Source organism: Pan paniscus, chromosome 7 (genome assembly GCF_029289425.2).
Source record: "Pan paniscus chromosome 7, NHGRI_mPanPan1-v2.0_pri, whole genome shotgun sequence".
Taxonomy (NCBI): Eukaryota; Metazoa; Chordata; class Mammalia; order Primates; family Hominidae; genus Pan; species Pan paniscus.
Window position 1 is genome coordinate 24,364,842 of NC_073256.2, and position 17,207 is coordinate 24,382,048.

The 17,207-nt window shown below is 41.3% G+C and overlaps 1 protein-coding gene and 1 pseudogene across 2 annotated transcripts in view; both read right to left on the reverse strand.

Moving 5' to 3' along the window:
* The window catches only part of LOC129395834 (uncharacterized), a 55,646-nt gene extending 50,064 nt beyond the window's left edge, over positions 1–5,582 (reverse strand). For both annotated transcript variants that reach the window (XM_063607056.1, XM_063607055.1), the window contains exons 1-2: positions 5,022–5,582; positions 1,712–2,195 (exon numbers count right to left, since the gene is read on the reverse strand). In XM_063607056.1, coding sequence (XP_063463126.1) covers positions 1,712–1,844 — 133 coding nt within the window. In that variant the 5' untranslated portion in view covers positions 1,845–2,195; positions 5,022–5,582. The remainder of the gene's footprint in view (positions 1–1,711; positions 2,196–5,021) is intronic.
* Positions 5,583–10,607: 5,025 nt separating this feature from the next.
* Positions 10,608–15,663, reverse strand: LOC129395839 (zinc finger protein 705D-like; annotated as a pseudogene).
* Between the last annotated feature and the right edge of the window lie 1,544 nt (positions 15,664–17,207).

Sequence of the window (17,207 nt, forward strand, 5' to 3'; positions counted from 1 at the left end):
TTCTTTTCCTTCCTCTCATCAAACATGGGTAATTTTGTAAGAGTTTTCATGGGAAATTATTAGGCACCAACATTACAGTCCTGATTTGGTTTCTTCTGACTATTTTTTCCATAATCTTAAAATAACTGTAAAGGGCACCCATTTTTCTTTAGGTAATAATAGAAGACTGCATTGACACGGTTAAATTCCCATCACCCTCAGTTCTTTAGCAATGGACTGAATGGCTGGGATCATCCCTTAATGGAGTGTCTTGATCTCAGTAGAGCTTATATTGAGAAATAAAGTTTATATTTATATTTTTATTGTTAATTCCATTTTTCACTGACATTTTTAAATCCCTTCACAATTCACGTTTTTCTCAAAGGTATTTAAATTTAGAAATCATATCAAGTGTGAAATAAAGAAAATTATATAGACAGAGGGAGAACAGAATCTATAAATATGCATGTTTGTGTACATACATCCATATACATACATATGTGTGTGCATGCAGTAATTTTATTCTCCTAAAGCAATGCCTCTGCCTTCCACCCTCACTGCACATGTCCTAGTCCTGTGATGTCCCTGGAACTGAGCACCTGATTTCCTTCTCTGCCTCCCACATGAACAGGGAATAGAAATGGAAACCACGCTCTGTGGTTGCTGTTGTGAAAATCCACGTTCCCCACAGGCTGAGTTTGGCATCTTACATTCTACTTCCCACTGTAAAAAAGCAAGCAACAAACAAAAACTACAAAAGAAAAAATGAAATAGTTGAAAGTCTAGAGCCACAGAGTTTCCGGATCCACCCACCGCCCACGGTGACCTCCACAGCCCTCCAGGCCTGAGGACAGTTATGCCTTAACAGCCTGCCTCTTCACCATCCACGCAGGAAAGTGACTTTAAACTTCAATAGCTATTACTCTGTTCCACAAGGAACCAGGTCAACATTCAAAGTCAGTGGTCTGACAACTCTAAGCTTTGGCCAGAAAGTATTGGAAACCTTTAACGTGTAGTCGATGAAGCGGCCCGGCCCCACTGCACACAACACACTCAAAGGGACTCAAAGGAAGAGACTCAGGATCCACTGGGTGGAAGTGAGGACAGACACAGAAACACAGGGGGTGGGAGGGGGTCAAACCAGGAAGGCTCAGGACCTGACCTCCTCCTAGGCCCTGCCCCTCCAGAACTTGCAGTTTTTTCTGACCCAGAAGGGATTTCACTGGTGGAAAAGAAGTTCAGTATTTCTGGTCCAGCCCAGTAAGCTGCTCCCGTTGCCCAGCCTTCCACACCCCTGCAGACGTCACAATCCCTGCACCCACTAACCTGACAAGGGAGCTATGCATCACCTGGAGACAGTCCTAGGCCTGCACTCCTGTGATGGGGTCCAGGGTCTGTGTCCATTTCTGGTTAAAATTGCTGTAAGGCTGGTCGCTGTCTTGGCCTTCCCTGCTTCCTCTCTGTTCACTTCTCCCCTCCTCACTCCATGTGAAGTTTTTACTCAGGAGATGGATTATCACCCCTCTTGCAACATCAAGGACAGTGCCAGGACACCGCACCATCCTCTTGACCCTGGGATTCTGTAGAACTCAGTCTTCTCCTGAGGTCCCCTCCCTCCCTACCTCATTTTTTCCACACTTCTGGGGCTTGGGCCTGCTACACCTCAGGCTTCCTCTTCACAGTCACAGAGTGAGGGAGCCCCCTTCATCCTTGGGCTCTGGCCACAGCTCACCTGCCGCAGGACACTCAGCAGCTTTCAGTAGTTCTTCCAGACATCCAGTTGGAATTGGGAGTTCATGGAAGGAAAGCAGGAACCCAGAATTACACTGAATTCTAACACCAGGGCCCAGATTCCCCTTCTGCATGGGACACTAAGCTGCAAACACTACATAGGCACTTAATGCTCAGCTGTCCTTCTAACATCTGGTCCAATTGTGTCCCTCCTCCTTGGAATATCTCAGAAAATGTATCTCCACCTAGAGTTGTTTGAAAGCATCATCCTATGTGATTCCAGACCATCAAGGGGTGCAATGGGTCCTCACCAGTATTTCCACTCTGCTTGGAAGACTTAGAAAATCCTGAGGCTGCTCAGAGGGTCAGATTCCCATCTCTGCGTTTCAGTAAAAGTTCAGTCTTCCCCGGACAAGTGAGGAGACAGAAAATGTCTATTCTCTGGCACATCTTTTGCAAGCAATGGCGGCTCCCAGGAATCAAAACTATGAACGAATATATTTTTGAGACTCTGGTCAAAAGAAGTGTCATCCTGCAATTTCAGGTAGGATGGAGTGGTTCTGCGGCTCCTGAGGTGATTTTGAAAAATCTTGACTCTCAGAAGGACCAAGGAGGACATTTCTGGCATTTCCAGACCAGGAAGAGTGACTGATGGACCTCCAGTGTTACTTCGGAAACTTTTTGTTGGACAGCTTTGTAATAAGAGGATCTTGCTTTGGCTTTCAGGCCTTCACATAGGTTGTTTAGATCATGGAAGTGTTTCTGCATTTCTGCATAGGCTCAGGATGCCTTCTCAAGTCGTCCCTGCAATTATGAGACAGTTGCTTTCTCCAGAGGTCACTTAGAATAATACAGGAGGCTTCACCCTCAAAGGGACACCAGACAATATAGCCACAGTCCAGCCAAGATTATCTGTATTTACTTACCTGTAAAGTAACACTCCTAGTTATCTCCATTAACTTGGATATCTTTCATGAATAGGGAAACTCTAGTGATTGTTATAGAACAGCTGCCACAAAAATTAACCAATAAAAACAAATGATAAATGAAAAATAATTAATAATCATGATAATGAATGCAATGACCTAAATAGTACGAATTTTAATACTGGTGACAATATGAATATAAGGACACAAAAATTAATGTGGAGCTTCCCCTAAATATATGAAAACTTCACAAACTGTGTCCTCCTTGTGTAATTTGGAGTCAGAGTCAAAGAATTTCTCTATGAAATGTGTTCCATGATGGCAAACATCAAAAACAGGAGGTGAAAGAAAAGCAAGCCGCAGGAGGCCATGGGCTAATATGAACATTTGTGTGCAAACCTCTCTCATCAAGAACTACCAGCCAGAGGTGAAGGGACTGTGATTTGTGTCTTGCCCACCACTGGGCACACAAAAGCTTTCAGTAGTGCAACCAGATGGCTGGTTTGGCCTGGCTCCCTGCAAGGAAGACACGTCTCTGATCCCTACCAGCCCATCAGTCCTGGAACTCAGAATCCTACACGCAGTAAACATGAAGCTCCAATTCCATAGCTGACTTTACCTCCTTACTGTCCTTCTGCATTCTGGTGTTTCAGGTGCTCTCCAGATCTGGACTTCTTGGCTCCCCTACCTTTACCAAGTGAACTCAGGATGTATAATTCTCAGTCTTCTCCTGCCAGTCCAAAGTGAAACTCACCAATATAGGCATACCCTGGATGGGCTTCCTTGGAATATTTCGAAAACAATGAGCTTGCTCGGGGTTGGTGTGAGCTCTAGGATTAGAGTTACAGTCTCCCCTGGAAGCCTGAGAGGACTTAGAATAGTCCCAAAGGCCTAAGCAGTCCAATCTGTCCTGGAAACATCAGGAATGATATACTCGGTCTTCCTGAGGCTCCAAAACTTTTCTAAATAAACTCAGAGGTTACAGAACCATTTTTCTCTTGGGAACTGAAATGGAGTTATTTGCCTTCTGCCAGCATCTCACTTTTTTTTTCTCTAAGTTAGCTTTTGAGCCCAGAAGTAGATATTCCTTCTATTTGATTTACACAGGGAGCTTCCTAGAATGCCCGTGCCTCTGGATAGTTTCTGCATTCACTCAGGTATTGACAAAATGCTGCAGTTCTACTGAAAATCTCTGAGATGACCATTTGATCACCTGAGTAACTTTAGAATGTGTCTTCTATGGAAGCCCTGGAGCCTCCCTTCTGGTATTTCATACATTGCTGGTACCAAGTACCCAGGGTGAAACCCTCCATCAGACATTGTTGGCAATTCCAGTATGGAGATGACACTAACGTGATGGGGCTCAAGAATCAGATGGTAGAAGACCAGCTGGGAGGTGAAGTCTCAGTAGGCTAGGGGCTTAATGTTCGATGAACACCAGAATTCTAAGACTCAGGAGGTGGGTGTGGATGTGTCTGCCTAGTGCCTCTCATCTACAGCCTGGACCAGCTATTTCTTGGGGTGAACTACTGAAGGCTTTTGTACGACCTGTGTCAGGCAAGACTCTGGCCAGACCATTTGCCATAGTGCATTTGTAATGTATTTCCACATGGCACAGGTATCTCCACTTTTGCCCATGTTCTCATGTGGCTCAGAATTATTCTCCCTGCTGCCACTCTTCTTTGCCATCACAGAATATATTTCAAGATGTGGCCCTAAGCTTCTCCATCTAATCAATAACATGAGGGCTAGTATGGGAACATTGTCACAGGCTTACAGGAATATGTTCTTAAATATCTGCTTTTTTATTACTCTCTTCATTAAATTGACATTTGTATCATCACCATTATGATTGTTATTAATGTTATTATTATATTGGTACAGTTCTTTATCATGGATATATTTGTGGTCATTTTTATGCAATGTTGAATAACTGTTTCATGTTCCTGAAGACTGTTGAATTTGCTGAAGATGATTAAAAGACAACCTTAAAACATAAATACCACAGCAACCCCAGGACTCCTACTGTACTGCCTGGTGTCCTGTAGAAGAATGGGCTTCCTGAATTATTCTTTTATTTTTCAGGCAAGTACCTATTCATACCAGCATAGGAGACTGATGAAGTGCACCCTCATCTTGCCATGGGCTCAGAAAGAATTCATATATATGCTTTATGTGATAGCAACACTATGTGTAGGCCTGTGAGCCCTAGAATGCACTTTCTTTCACCAACTAGTGCACCTAACAGTTTTCTAAGTCAAATCCCCTCTCCATGCTTGGATAGGTCATGAATGGCTTTCTGTTACCCACCTAAGATGAAGGGATATTGCTAAATCAGGTTTGTGGCCAAGAAACTTTTACCTGGAGTGGCAGGAGAGGGCTTACCTGTTCACCAGAGTGTCTGCAACATTTTCTTTTTTCTTTTATTTACTTATTTATTTATTTTTATTTTATTTTATTTTTTATTTTTTCAGATGGAGTCTCGCTCCGTCCCTCAGGCTGGAGTCCAGTGTCGCGATCTTGGCTTGCTGCAACCTCCAACTCCCAGGTTCAAGCGATTCTCCTGCATCAGCCTCCTGAGTAGCTGGGATTACAGGTGCGTGTCACCACGCCCGGCTAATTTTTGTAGTTTTAGTAGACAGGGGGTTTCACCATGTTAGCCAGACTGGTCTCAAACTCCTGACCTCATGATCCGCCTGCCTTGGCCTCCCAAAGTGCTGGGATTACAGGCATAAGCCACCGCACCTGGCCTCTGCAACATTTTCTAAGTCAGTATAGAAGCTCTTTGAACCACCTTTTCAGTCAAAGAACTCATGAAAAAGTCCTCCAAGAACTTGTGACCTTCTGGAAATTGTCAAAATCTCTACAGGTGTCCAGAGTCATCTAGATCTGTATTGCAAGCCACTGACTGGGTTCTACCATTATTAAAGCAAGTGCCAAATATTCCATGCCCGCCAAAAAAAAATCCAGAAGCCATGGTATTTAGCTGTTTCCATCTTTCTTGCTTCCTGCAGGTGGGAGAGTTCTGAGTATCATGCCCTCCTGCAGCCTCTGGAGGACATGCCAGTGCCTAGAGGTACCAGTAGAGAGGGGCCATGAAAGAGCAGATGACAGCCAGGTGGCTGGGAATGACATTGTCCTGGGGCTTATTGCTTGTCATGAACTCTGCCACTGGGCAACATGTGCAGGTGTGGACCCGTGCCTTCTCTGGATCCCTGCCCCATCAGCCAGCTGTCTTATCTCCTGAAAGCTGGTAGGTGTTGGTCAGCATGGTGTTCCAGGACCAGGGTTATATTAACATTCCCTCTTAGGCTGAAACACCAGAAGTTAACACAGGAGTCCCCAGGTGTGCACATACTAACCTCCAGATTGTTTTTCTTCTCATTCTAGATGTTCATCCTTGCTTTTTGGGACTTGAAGTAAATCTACACAGCCAAATATTTATGCCTATTATCCACTTATGGAAAACTTATATGTCCCAAGTCCATAGGGTTAGTATTATTATCAGTATTAAAACCATTAGTACTAGTATCATGATGATCATTATTCCTGTTAATATCCATCAATATTTTTATTACTGCCATTGTTAATATGGATTTTTCATGATTGTACAGCAATGAATATAGTTTATCCATTCACAAATGGTGTTCAGTTACCAAAGGTGACTACAAGGCATGTTCTACAGACATATACACACACAGCTGTCCTGGAGGCCCAGCTTTGCCACCAATTGCTCTTTCATAAGATGAGATCCCTCAATACCCACCAGTTTTTCAGGACTCGACCTGAGCTGGCTCAGCTAGACCTGGAAAAGTTTCCTATGCCCAAATGTACTTGGAAAAATTTAAAAGTCTCTTCAGAGACCCAGTAATAGCTTTTGGCAGCTTCTAAGACCAGGGAGGGTTTCTTGGCCATTCAGAGCCATTCAAACATTCTGAGTAAACTCAAGGATCCAGAAACCCCACTTGCAGTCATGAAATACCAGTGAATGGCCTCTGTGAGTCTCTTCAAGGTTTTCAAAGATGACTGCCTGGGAAGGCTGAACAGGAAGTCACCCAAGCCCAACCTTCTGCAGGATGTTCTATATCAGCCAGGGACCCAGTGAATTGCCATTGAACAGAAGGGAGGAACAGAGACAGCATGCCCGAGCTTCTGGAAACATTCTAAGTGTCCTTGTTGGCCCAGAAAAGACTGGTGCTACCATATGAGGCACAGACTTGGCAACCTACCTACTCCAGGAACCACAGAAGGTTTAAAGGTTCCCAGGAAGTCCCAGGAAGGGCAGTCATGGCCCTTTAGAGCCATCAGATTTTATTCTAAGTCTACATGGGAGACAGTGCTCTTAGCTTCATAAAAACACCAGTGGAGGTGCTAACACTTGCCCCAGTATCCAGTCTTTTCTACCTCATCTCAGAGCCAGGCAGCCACTATTTCCCAAAGCTGCTGTGCAATGAAAGGGGAATATTCTAGGTGCTCTCCTGTGCCCACGAAATTCTGTGGCTGCGCTGAAAGGCAGGAGATGTCCTCCGGAATTCTCTTCAGAAATCTGACAACACTGGTCAAGATTAAAGAAGCTCAATTCAACGTCATACAAAACCAATCCCACCCCCCCAAAAAAAATGCATAGTGAGACAAAATGATGAACACACCTGCTAATAATCATAAATGACAATAATAACAACAATGATGATCTTAGTGATAATGCCACCAACACTGTTAATGGCAATAACAATAAACCTGAGGTAATGAGTGTTAGGGTCCCGATTCACCGATGTGAAGGATGGCGACAATTTCTGGCCTCACAGAAATAAAGGAAAAGTAAACACCTGGAGGAGGAGGAGGTGAACCTGGAGCTGCCGCCGGCCTCTGGGCGCTCCTTGGTGGAAGGAGAGGGACTTGGTCCTGAGCCTGCCCCGGATCCACCTACACCACAACCCCGGAGTCCCAGTCCCTGGATGGGCTCAGTCCCACCCAGGCCAGACGCCCCGGAGCCCCGTAGCCCGGGTCCTCAAGCCCTCGCTGCCGCCGCTTCTCCCGGAGCCGGCCTCCCCCGCGCGCCACCTCAGCCTCTGCGGGGCTCTGGGAGGGCAGCGCCGAGGATGCTCCAGGCCCAGCGGTGGCATCCGGCCTCAGGCGGATACTGACGCCCTGAGGGCGTGGAATAGGGCAGCCTGCACAGGGCCCGCCGTCTCGGGCCTTGCAAAAAGAGCGGCCTCTCCAACGCCCCTACCGGAACCTCCCCGGAGGCCCCAGCCCCAAAGCCAGGGCGATGGCGCCTCCCTGACCATGGGTGAAGAAAACTCAGGTCCTCCCTGGAGACCCGGCCCGCCGCGGGAGGCAGAGCGCGCATGCGCCCTGCATGGCCGGAACGATGGGTTTCATTGCCCTCTGCCGGCCATGAGGTGGCAGCACAGGACGTTTGGTCTTAGCGGTGGACCTGAGTCTGAATCACTGAAATTCAGGTGTGGATTATTCAGTACTTTTCTTTTGGAAGATCAAATGGAAATTGAGTACGATATCTTGTGCTTTAATTAAAGAAGATGGAAATAAAGAAGCAAATTCAAGAGTCAGTATACAAAAGTCGATTGATTCCCTCTATGTGGAGGGAAGACGAGCTTGAATAAGACAAGCATTCTGTGTTACACTTTAATAATGGCTGGAGATCTGCCACCATGCATTTGTCAAATCCCATAGAATTTCACAGCACAAATAGTACATCTTAATGGGGCTCAGGAGTACATATAAGGTCAGCCACAGTTTGTGGGTAAATTACATATTTAATTAAATAGATTAAACAATAAATAATGATATGAGCTCTGCCTGGACACAGTCCTTGCCTCTCCAACCAGTTTGCCAAGGGCTTGAATTTCTTGCTCATTATCCTCACACTTGACATAAAGCCTGGCTGCAGAGTAAAATCAATTACTCGTGGAGATTTTTTAATATGATGATGTGTCAATTTCAACCATGGACAAAGCCATTTAGCCTTAGTAAGGCCGATCGTATTAAGATTGTGCCTGTTTGGCAAAATTTCAAGTCATCCCACTTGATATTCAGGAAACATTTTCTCCTGAGTTTTAGGTTCAGTGGTGAGGCTCCTTCACGGAGAATACATTTTCCAATTCTGAGGACAAGGCAGAGGAGGGCCTCTCTGTGAGAACTTTCATTTTGCTTCGGGAAAAGTACATTGAATCAAATATAGGAAAGGCTTGCAAGGTGGCTGACAGGTTCGGCTGTTTTATCATGCTGGTGTTTTATCTTCTGGACTGCAGTAAAAGGAATACAGCTGTGTCTGTCTCTGTGTAATAACTCAGGACTCACCTGAATAAAATGTGGGGTGTTATGAGATGAACTGCTACTTCCAGTTAGGCTCCAGGGACAAAATTTCAAGAGCCTTCTGAGGGATAGAAGAGATGAGCTGCCTTATTCTCTGATCCCAGGTAACTGCTCAGAGACAGAGGCAAGAGCTGGGGACACCCAAATGCATATACTAGGGGTCTTTGATACAGCCTCCATTTCCCTGCTAAATCTATGCAATGACACACTGAGAAATCTAGCAAGTGGGGCTGAAGATCCCTGGTGTGTCAACTCGAGGGTTGGATGGAAACAAGTGGTTTTGGTGGACGTTGAAGTAAAGGGAGGTGAGCTGTGAGGAAAGAGCTGTTGAAGACTGGGGAGACTCAGAAGTTGGGGTAGAATCTCGACCAAGAATCTCACCCAAGGAGTGCAGATGCAAATCAATTTGTTAGGGCTGCATAAATGAAACAAGGGCTTCGCCAACATACTAAGTTTTTTCAACAACAGATTGTATTCTTTCAATATTTGTAAGTATTGATCTTTTGGAAAAGTTTAATGAGATTTCTTATATGATTCTGCATTCAATTTATTCCTTGGTCACTTTGCTATTATGCATTTACATGCCACATTTTTATGAATAGATATTTTCCCAAATTTCTGAATTATTTTGCTAAAGTGTGTGTTAAGAGTTTTTTCTAGGGGTCCACCTTCTTGACTCACTTTTCTGATGAGAAATCTATCAGGTTTCTCCACAGTGATTTTCAAGTTTGATAGCTCCTCAATGTGAGAAACTTAATGTCAACTAAGAAATGAATTACCACTAAAGAATTTTCTCCTTTCAAGATGCTAACCATGTTTTGTCCAGTGAGAAATCTCACATGTGCCACAAGTGTTGCTCTATGAAGAAAGGATTGCTCATGATTTTTCATTGCATAACTTCTCCAGTAAGAAGTATTTGGTATTCCAAGAGTATTCGTTGCCCTTGAAAAGACTTTCCCTTGTTATTTAGCTTATGAAGGCTTTCCTCTCTTATTTTCCATTTTAGCAGCATTTTATCACTGTGTTTTCTTGTGAACATCAAGCCTGGTGCTTGGCTGAATGTTTATTCACAGAAAATACAAATAAAGGGTTCATCCAAGTAAAGTTTTCTCATGTTATTTGACAATAAATTGCAAATAAAAACATTTTCACACTGAATGCAGAGTTAGAGATTCTCTACCTGAAAGTCCCACATGTTTTAAGTTAAAGCTGTTGCTGAAGACTTTTAGTTGATTATGTTGACAGTTTCAGCTCTCTCATGTCATTTATGCTCAGATCACTAACAAGTCTTTGGTACATACATGTCATACAATTTCTCTTCCATATGAATTTATTGATGTGGGCTGGAGAATAAAGGTAACTGAAGTATCTTCCATGTTGATTACAGTATTTCTTCAAAATGTGAGTCTTTTGGCATGTTTAGATGCTACAACTACAGCTGAAGTCTCTTCCACATTCCTCACCTTCGTCATTCCTAACACCGTGTCATCTAAAGTCAGAATATGTTCTGAAGAAGTTTATAATTTTCTCTCCTGGGTGAATTTTCTGATGCTACTTAAGATTAGTACATTGACTGAAGGCTTACCCACATAAATGGCATTCATATGCCTTTTCTCCAGTGCGTGTTCTCTCATGTCATCTAAGGTCGGAAGACAGACTGAAGGCCTTCCCACATAGAAGGCAAGCACGTGGTTTCTCTCCAGTGTAAATTATTTTGTTTCCTCTAAAGCCAGAGTTTTCACTAAAGGCTTTCCCACTTTTATCACATTCATAACACTTTTTCCAAGGTGAGTTCTCTCATGTCTTCGAAGGTTAAAGGATTGAATAAAGGCTTTCCCACATTGATGACACTTATATGGCCTCTCTCCCGTGTGAGTTTTCTCATGTCTTCTAAGGTGAGAACACTGAGTGAAGGCTTTTCCACATAGATGACATGAATATGGCCTCTCTCCCGTGTGAGTTTTCTCATGTCTTCTAAGGTGATAACACTGAGTGAAGGCTTTTCCACATAGATGACATGCATGTGGCCTCTCTCCAGTGTGAGTCATCTTGTGCCGTCTAAGGTGAAAGCAATTAGTATAGGCCTTTTCACATAGATTACATTGATATGATTTACCTTTAGTATGAATTTGTCTATGTGGTTTAGGGGACAAAAGATTACGAAGGGATTTTCCACACTGTTTGCTGACACAGGGTTTCTTTCCACTATGAGTTAACAAACACTGAGTTATTGTGGAACTGTCAGTGCAATCTTCTCCCAAATCATTACATTCAAAAGGATCCTCCAGAATGAGAGAGTTCTCCTTTGGGACAAAGATTAAAAGCTCTTAATGGTTTACCCACATATATCTATACATTCATTTCACTACCTTTGAATCCTAGACCAAATATTCAGTGGTAGACCCCTGTTGAAATCTTTCCAATGTTTCTTGTGTGAAAGGAAATTAAATTTTGGGACCCCAAACTCATTTAACCAAAGGGAAAAATCAAGCTGGGAACTGGGTCACACAAACCTGCCTCCCCCTTCTGGTTCCTAAATAATATGGCTACAAGATGAAAAGCTATAAGCCTCCCCCATATTTTGCCCACAAGGAAATTCCTCATGAGCTGTTAAAATTACACCATGGCAATGCAAACTGATAACTTGTCTTTACAGGTGCAGTCATCCCCAGTTCACCAGACACAAATGCATATCTGATTGTTTCCCTGCCCCATGTTGCCTATGTTGTCTTATGTAAAAATGCAGCTTTCCTGCATTATTCCTCTGCCTCATTTGTTTATGTCATGTTATGTAAAAAAATCCAGATTCACTAAGCCAGAAAAATGCATGAATGACTATTTTTTCTACCCACCTTTTACATGAAAATTGTATACTTCTCAATATCCCACCCTTTCCCCTTTAAATTTGGAGCCTTCAAAATCATCTTTGGAGAAAGGCATACACCTGTACCCTGGATGCATGTCCTTAACTTTGGCAAATAAATCTCCTAAAATGATTGAGACTTGTCTTGTCATTTTTCTCGATTGACATTTGCATACACATTATCTCCTGCAGACACAGATATGTTCTCTTCTGTAACATCTCAACTGTAGAGTTATTGCATAATTGTGATGATATCAATATCTTTCAATGTCTGGGCATGAGCAATGTATATGCACTTGCTCTATTTTAGAGATCTCATGTTATGGTTTAGAACACAGGTCAATGTATTCACTAAATTCAAAGTCTCCAGTTTTTTTCTTTGCTTAGAAAGCACTTAATGCCAGCCTAATTACACTCAGGTGATTGTGCTTCCTTACTAACTTAACCCATTACCATGTCTTTAACTTAGATGACTGGTGTACACAGCTATAAAACTTACCATTGTCATACTGGTGGATACATCTTTTCTGATGATAGGATGCATGGATATCATGTGTTTTTTCTTAAGGGCACTTTCCCTGTCTGAAATAATTGAAAAATAAATTGTTACATTGGTATTATGGTAATAAAATTGTTTGAAAAGCCCCAAGGCCCATTTACTTTTTTTCAAAAATTGACACTTAGATGTGGCAAGTGTGTCAAATGAAGAAACTACTTGAATAGAAGAAATAGATTGTACAGTGTCAGAAATTAGAAAAGATTTTTAAAATTAAAATGTGAATAGAGTTAAAATGGTGATGAGATATCAGGCAAGTAAATAGAGGGATAGTCTTCACAGGGATATCAGGGAAAGAGTCAGCATATGAAAGTTTAACCCCAGCCAAGTACATGAATTATCTTTTTCCCAAAATTAAAAGAAAAGAAAAAGAGGAGGACACAAGAGTAGCATCTGACACAAGAACAAAATGATAATAACATCTAAGGAATTCTGCTCCAGTAGCCTAACCTACATTTTAGAAATCATCACTCATTTAATAAAACCACTAATTAATATTCAACTGATATTATTCATTGACAAAGCAACTCCTCCTATTAGAGCACAGGACCCTGTTGCTTACCTGGATTCTGGTCTTGAAGAAATTCTCTTCCTTCCCGCCACAGCTCTTTTCCTTGCTCCAGCTGCAAAATTATATAAGATTTGCTTATCTGGTACCCTGTTAGTGGAAAGAATACATGTGTTTTGAGTTCACTGTCAATAAATGTGCATTATCACCAAGTGTAAGGCAGGCTATCAAGGAAGAATAAAAACAGTGAAGGTCAGCTCAGGCCACAAGACCTAGAACACAGAAAACTCCCCAGGATTTTTCTGACCCAACATGAGACTAGAAAATAAATCCAAACCAAAGGGCCATCAGGAAAAGGAAATTCAAAATAGTCAGGACCTATGAAGGCTGAGTCCATGCCTAAGTTCCAAGACACAATGCATAATACACAATCTTTTCAGAAAGAGAGTAATTAAATCTCTGCACATTGTGTTTATTATTATTCTCACGCAGAACAAAAAAAAAACATTCTATTTACAAAAATAATTGGTGTTCTATATGGAAAAGATATTGCTATTGTTTTCACTAATTGGTCTCAGCTTAAGCATAGACTAAAGCAGAAGAGTTATTTAGAAAATATTTAATTTAATACATTGAAAATATTCATTATGTTCCCAGGTCTGTTATGAGTATTAGAGACTGAGTACTAAAGAAACCATGAAATACTTGTCAAGATTACATTCTAATTGAGTGACAAGCTAAATAAAATAAAATAAAAAGACAGATATTCATTTCAGATAGATTTAGAGAGTTCAAACTTTTTTCAGATGAGATCTGTGAGAGAATCAGAGAAGAGATTAGAGTGAGATATGGGGAAGCTGTTCTAACACTTATTGAATGAATGAGAGAATGTGTGTCTACATATGTACGTGAATGTTGAGGGACTCACCGAGGGGCACCAGGTGACTGATATTTTCCAGCATCACATCTCTGTACAGCTTTCTCTTGGATGTGTCCATCATGGCCCACTCTTCCTGGGTGAAGTCAATAGCTACATCTTCAAAAGTCACTTTCTCCTAAAACGTCACAGACATTTTAGTTTAGACAGAGAAATCCCTTTCAATGTCTGGAAGAGGAAGGCTGAGATGACATAGCTAGGAGCTGGGTATTCAGAATACTCAGTGTTTTTGGTTCCAGCCAGTTCATTCTCAGTACTAAGCTGGTATCTGCCTTTCAGATTCACTCACAGAGATATACCCACTCTGAATCCATTAAAGTTTACTATAAAGAAATATCGCATGAGGTGTGGCATAATATAACCCAGATATTTTTCAGTAATCTGTTAATCACCTCTACATAACTGATTATAAAATTTTCACTTGAACATTCATAAATAAAATGAAATTTACCATGAATTTCAAGTAAATTACAGATTTGTCACAAGGCAAATAACCATGATTTACTACTTTTTAAACATGACTGTGATGAAATAAATTATTTATCTAGATGAACCACGGGTTTCTCACCAATCAAATGGTTAAAAGACCTATGATGTGTTTTGAATAATCTAATGAACTAATAGAAAACATGTTTCCTATCTAGCAAATATTTATTAAATATAAGTCATTGGTCCCTTATTCATTAAAAAGTTAGAAAGTAATGAACCAGACTCCAGCATTCTTCAGAACTGAACAAGCTTTATGCAGAATATAGGATTCAATTCATACATATAGTCTCTCTAATGTTATATAATTCAGGTGTTCATGACAAGGCTTAAAGACAGTGTAGCAGCACAAGACAAGACCGCTGAGGCTGCTATACTGAGGAAATCTTAGTCCAATGATTCCTGTGATATGAAGCCTCCTGTTCTCAACTTTCTCTCAGCAATCTAAACATCAGTTATCATTGTTTCTCTTTTAAATTTACCTTCTCACTTCACTTGTTCAAAGATTAAAAAAGCCTCTTCATTGTTTTTTTTTTTCTAACCAGCCCTTATAAAGCATTTCCACAGAACCCTAAATTGTACTCTATCTACTATATTCCTTCTTCTGAGTGTGCAACCATAATTAAATAATTATATTTCTTATATGTTACTTTCAGTTACCAGAAGGCAAAAAGGTTAATTACCAAAAGGTAAAATGAATGGGGATAAGAATAGTAATGACTTCTTTAGTTGTCCTTTCACAAAGTTTTTAAAAGCTCAAATATATTTTATCAAACTCTTCTTTTCCCTCAACACTGCACAGCTCTTGCCCAAGTCCTATCACACTGGATTTATTGAACTCAGCTGCTAGAACATCAGACTCATTGTTGGGCTGTGATGTTCTGCTCTTCACTCATTTCTGTCGCCTGCATTCATCACAATCCTAAGTCTATTTCAGCCAACAGTACAGTTAATGGGTCAATTATTTCCCTATGAGATTATAGGATGGATAGAAGAAAAAGAAATATATAAATGAAACCTCTAATATCTTTTTTTGTAAATAGTCTTAATGAGGGCTGGAATAAAGTAGTGCAATATTAGAAATTATATTGATAATTTAGGAGTCTTTGACACACGATACCCAACCTAGAGTCCTGAGAAAACTTAATTGGAGGCCAGATACCTGAAAGCCTCCTGACTGCATTTGGAAGACTCAGGCTGGGTGGATTTTACATCATAAAAACAAACAAAAAAAGAATAAAACTGAAACACCCATGCAAATTGGAGAAAACTGTCCATTTGCCAGCAATATGGGTATAATTTCAGTAGAAAGAGGCATCCCCTACTCACTAGTGAGTGCATTGTCAGGAACTCAGTTTCTCTCTGTCTTCCTCTGGATTTCCACTTGCAGACACCTTAGGCACTAAGAAAAGCTGAGGTTGGAGAAAGAACATGTGAGACACCAGTCTTGTGCACAATTTTCAGATCAACCTGTGATGAAAAGCCAGACTTTCACTGAAGTGTGACACCAGCTGCACCACAGCCTAACCAACAGACACAAACATGCAGAGGCCTCTCCTCTTTTCCTGTGGTCAAAATTAGGAAGCCTATGACTATGGTTGCTAACCAAGAAGGAACACAGATATCTTCTGAATGAGAACATCAAAAGCACGGAGTTTTGTATGTTAATTGGCACAAGTCCAGATATTCAATTCCCTCACTGATTTTAAAACACAGGGATCCCTGACTCCATCCACATGTGGAATATGATTTCCACCTATAGATAAACCCTGGGATTCTCAGATTTTATTATCCTAGCTTTATGCCCTAGCAATGTTTCTCCAACACCCACCACAGCCTTCTGAAGCCTTACTCCACTTTTACTTTCACTCAACTCTGACTTTTGTATTTCCCCTTGGAACGTGGAAATAATCAAGTAAGAATCTGTTTTAGGGTCGAGTGCGGTGGCTCACGCCTGTAATCCCAACACTTTGGGAGGCCAAGGCAGGTGGATCACCTGAGGTCAAGGGTTTGAGACTAGCCTGGCCAACATGGTGAAACCCCGTCTTTACTAAAAATACAAAAATTAACTGGATATGGTGGTGCTTGCCTGTAATCCCAGCTACTCAGGAAGCTGAAGCAGGAGAATCTCTTGAACCCGGGAGGCAGAGATTACAGTGAGCCGAGATCCCACCACTGCACTCCAGCTAGGGCAACAGAGTGAGACTCTCTCTCAAAAAAAAAAAAATCTGTTTTAGGATGGGGATAATCAATTGAGGGATTTATTTCACTTAGAGGGTCAACACTCCCATCCTGCTAATCTAGCCCTTAAAATCTCCTGCATCGGAAATTAGCAGGAGTACCCTGAGTCATGGTGTTTCTGTCCTGTGTATACAGTCACAATCCTCTAGGATGCTCAGAAAATACAAAATGACTTAGGGGTGGGAGAAATTTAGCAGCTCAATCTGATGTTTTACTAACATGGTATCTAAAATTCTTGCAATCATGGTTTATATTACTCTTTGTTAGCTGCAATATCTCTGATTATCATGATACATATTTGCTGAGAAATACCGATGTCCATGTATATATTCGTACATAGATATGTAGGTATATAGGTGCATATGTTTATATGAATGTATGTGTTTGAGACAGGGGGAAACAGGCATGTATTATTTCCCTGCTAAAAATATAAAAATAATTAAATATATTTTATGTGCAAGTGATAATTATGTGTCATAAACAAAAAATTTACTGACCCATTTGTACATGAAGTCCAGGAAAAATAAAAAGGGTAACTTTGTATTAATTGTGACATTGTGCTTACAGATGTACATATATTTCCTTATTTAACCCTCATAATAACCCTGCTGATTACAGTTTATTTACCAATTTAATAAATGATC